The sequence below is a fragment of the Tigriopus californicus genome, chromosome 7 (genome assembly GCF_007210705.1).
Source record: "Tigriopus californicus strain San Diego chromosome 7, Tcal_SD_v2.1, whole genome shotgun sequence".
Lineage (NCBI taxonomy): Eukaryota > Metazoa > Arthropoda > Copepoda > Harpacticoida > Harpacticidae > Tigriopus > Tigriopus californicus.
The window spans coordinates 6,384,930-6,389,169 of record NC_081446.1 but is presented as its reverse complement, the minus strand read 5'-3'; the positions used below and the strand labels follow the sequence as shown (position 1 = coordinate 6,389,169).

Sequence of the window (4,240 nt, the reverse complement as noted above, 5' to 3'; positions counted from 1 at the left end):
AAATGATATGCTATTAGCCAGGTATGGTCCTACTATTTGTGACAAATAACCCTTCAATGGTCCGAAAGACCTTCAGCCAAACTGTCAATGGTCATGTGGCCATGTGGTTGGTCATGTTGCGAATTACCAAAGGCCAAATCCATAAATAGATCTTTCAACCACGCAACAGGAGTAAATAAGCGTCCAAGGCTCTTTAAAGAGCCTATAACATGTTTAAGCAACGGTGGAGCGGAAGAAAATTACCGATAAGCGAGGATTCAAAGCAATCCGTGAAATTCTTTATTGGCGGACCAACATTCGTTCCCGATCATTGAAGGTTGTCACTGATGTTCCTGGTGATGGCGGGGGTAGTTACTCTGCATAGTGTGGGTAGTCTACTCAGCGTGTGTCAGTACCTGCATTGCGTACACTACATACAGTCCACTACGTAGACAGGGATGTTTTGCGTAGCCAGAGAGAGTACGTACGCAATACATGCGTCAACTCTGCATCGCAATTGCTCTTTGTGCGGTGACAGTTGTTCAAATTTGTACGAGAAATTGAAGACTGTTGTCGATTGGCGTCAAACAGCCCCGACTGATCCATGTGTATATGTGTGTGGGTGTGGGTGTCTGCGTGTGTGTTAATAAGGGGGAGACAGTGAGAGTGGGGCACCCTCCTGGAAATTAAGCACCTAGTCTTGCACTACAATGTGCTAACTTGCGCCAACACTTCGGCCATGCTTATTAATGTGTTGCTGTAAAGCAGAGAAACCGATGAAATGACGGCAAAAATTGAAACGCTGGTCCAATTGTCCATTCATCCTTCTAGCTCTCTTTATCCAGGGGTGCTCGTATATATATTGAAGAGATGGTGCCAATTTGGTCATCAGTTTGCCAAGACACTAGTGACTGAGTCAAACTCGTTGTCGCCACGAACCATTTTCCAATCGTCGAAATCGTTTTCAACACCAAAACCACTTCAATGAATAAGGTAAGTCAACAACGCCTATGTTCAAGGAGAGCGACAGCCTGGATCGAAATCATATCAAGTATTTGGAATCAGCTCAAAAATGGGCTTCATTCATCTCCTAGGAACTGTTTCTAAGGAAGAGTAATTATGGGTAGCAATTATGAATTAAAAGCTATTGTGTATCGCTTTTGAGAAAATCCAAACAAGCAAGGCTTCAATTAAAAGAACATATCCCCTCCTCTTTGGACTCCAATTTTCTGTTGCACTTCGACCAATTTGTCTATCAACTGACCGAGTTAAGGTAACCTCACAGTTTACGGACCATTAGCTTGAAGAAAAAAATCCATTGGGATGGGATAGAATTGATTGTACCAGTTTGAATTAAAGTTCAAAGCACTTATTTCGATTAGAAGAACACGTCCATGAGTGAGATCCATTATCCAATTACGATATCGGATGTCTACCATTGTCTCCTATGACCACCAGTACAAATAAGAGTCGGAAAAAGAGCTCGTTGATTTTCTCTGTCAACAGACTCGAAATGCCCCTCTCATGTCCTAGAATCCCCTACTCCCTACTGGGCCAATATAACCTGATGGTTTGTCCCCTGATGCGTAACTTTTTTTCCTTTGTCCCGGAAGTCCACCATTGCACGTTCATTAGCATTTATTTGTACTTCTTTTTCGAAACATAAGAGATGGCCCTGGTCCATCGTTGACAATGACTCGGTTCATATGTTGGTCGCTCGCTTTGAACTGGAGGGTGATACTTAACAATGAATGAGTACCCTCCACTCTCAAAGTGACGAAGGTTGTCTGGACTTACACAGCCATTATGTGTGGTTTCGTGGGTGAAATGGAATAAGTGGTTTAGTACAATGGCTGGACAAAATTTGCTGACAATGAAAGAGATGATAATCCCATGTCGTACGGACATTCATCTTCTCATATCCAATGGTAAGTTCAGCATCATGCCTTTTCTGAGAGAGAGAGATGCTCCAGTCTATGAAAACGCGATATCAGCGAGATTACTTGTTGCAAGTCATAGTAATGACAGGAAGATGATCAAACTGCCGCTATTATTGTCCCCATGCTGTCTTCATATCGTGAACTATTCACAAGGAACTGCAAAAACTCTAACTACGTTTTTCCTGGCCGCTCTCTGAGACTACTTCAAACTATTCTTGAGTGTCCTCTATCCTGAATCAGCACCACTGACTTCGCTCTAGGCACATAAATAACCCCCAAATAGAATGATAAAGCCCCTTTGAGTGTTGGATGATCTCATCTTTTTTGTACGACAACCTTTGGTATGCAGAGACACAAACTCAAGAGACTCGCAATCTGCGACTTCCGATCGGGAGACGAAAAATCAGCGGCGCAGATTAGCGTACAGGTACATGAGGTACGCAGGAGGACTGACCCGGGGATTCGGGATTTTTTCCATGTTGAGCTATGACATGGCATTGATTGGTTTCGCCTGATCATAACCACTGAAGCAAGATGACAAGCCAAACCAATGGTTGGAGGTCATCGTCGTCATTTTGCAATTCAAGGCCGATAGCCTTCTTTTTTGCTGGCCTCTGTGAGCTCGTATCTTCTGGGTAATAGCTCGCTCATTTACATCATGCGTGCCATTACCATGGGTACATTTATACGGGTTGAAATGGAAAATCAAGTAAATTTGAAGCCGTCTGAATCGCGTGGAGTCAGTCATATCCTGAAGTCCTTGTCATGAGCGTTGAATGAATGACCATGCCTTTAAAACCGAAGAGCCTATTTGTCATATGTTGGCTCCAAGTTGATTTGATGTGATTCACCTTGCCTTTCAAACGAGCGGCAATGCTAGTGCTAAAAAAAGAGCCTGAATGCTCGTTGTCTGAACTGGAAAAAGCGAATGTAATGCCCCCCCCCCTTCAATTCAAGCCCGAGACTCGCACATCATTGAAGCGATCGTTCCAAATCTCACGGACTACTTATCTATGTCGTCTTTTCGACGTTTTGAGGAGACGTAGGTTTGCGATGGCCCTGAGTCTTTGTTGGCAGCCGATACTCGTACCTCGTACCTTGTACCTCGTACCTTGTACCTCGCACCGACTTGTTGAGTGAGTGGAAGCAGCAGGGGTGGTTTCGAGGCAGAGATGAGAAATGGTTGTTAACCAGTAATGCTGCTCAAAACTGTTGGTCCGGGCAGGATCAACATCCATCCATCCACTGTGAGATGTTCAATCTCAGCAACAATCGAGCCATCGGGAAGGGACGGCAGTTGCATTTCCCTCCATTATTTCCGTTTGCTCTTGGTTGTGTATGCGTGCACGGTAAGTGAGTGCGTCACTCGATGGAAGCGGTAGATGGAGGTAGTAGCAGCAAACCATCGCTCGTTCTGAGATGTCCTTGCCGTTTTGCCTCGCCTTGATACACTTCTTTTCAGAAGAAAGAATCAGGTTCAAGGCCGAGAATGCAGCGAGCAAATGGGATTTCTAAATTCTTACTACTTCTACGTACATACGTATCTTGTCGGACAACTGAACTTGGATTTTCCTCCTCTTCACCGTCGGCATCTTGGATGTACGGTACAGCAGACTTCTACGTACATACGTATCTTGTCGGACAACTGAACTTGGATTTTCCTCCTCTTCACCGTCGGCATCTTCTAGGGTCGTTCGACTCTGTATATAATTAGCTTGGAAATGAAAATTAATCGTTATTTTATATTGCCCCCTCCCCCCTTGTAGATCATCTGCTTCTTGGGCCTCTTGGTTGCCGCCGCTTCGGCCATTCCAGCTGGACCTTCCTATCACCAAGACCCGTACAAGATTCCTCCCCGACCTTTCCATTACGCATATGGCGTTTCCGACAAATATTCGGGCACCAATTTCGATAAGAAAGAATCGCAAGACGAGCAAGGCAATGTGAATGGTGAATATCGCGTGGCCTTGCCCGATGGCCGCACCCAAATTGTGTCTTACCATGCCAACCACCATGATGGCTTCATCGCTGACGTCAAATTCGAGGGCTACCCGCAACACCCCGCCCCTCAAAAGAACTCCTATAAACCCAAGCCCTACGCCTTCTGAGCGAATCCTCAATTTCATTGGGCGCCATCTACCAAATATTTCATACAGTATTTAAGCCGCTTATAAACAGTCAAATATATATCTTACACACACGTTCTTGCCACATGCTATTGAAAGAAGAGGGCGAAAAAGAAAGAGCATCCAGTATTTACGTTAAACACTCGAAGGTCAATTTTATGAGATAAACCTATTATTGTCAAAAGGGTTTGGCAG

General features: G+C 44.6%; 1 protein-coding gene across 2 annotated transcripts; it reads left to right on the top strand.

Annotated features, from left to right (window-relative positions):
- Positions 1-659: 659 nt before the first annotated feature.
- Positions 660-4,122, top strand: LOC131883613 (cuticle protein 19-like). Of its 2 annotated transcripts, none has more exons than XM_059231126.1 (2): positions 660-972; positions 3,686-4,122. In XM_059231126.1, the coding sequence occupies exons 1-2, from the start codon at positions 964-966 to the stop codon at positions 4,025-4,027; spliced, it is 351 nt and encodes a 116-aa protein (XP_059087109.1). In that variant the 5' UTR covers positions 660-963; the 3' UTR covers positions 4,028-4,122. The 2 variants fall into 2 exon arrangements, with proteins under 2 accessions (XP_059087109.1, XP_059087108.1); XM_059231125.1 differs by lacking the exon at positions 660-972 and adding an exon at positions 2,892-3,268.
- Positions 4,123-4,240: the final 118 nt, after the last annotated feature.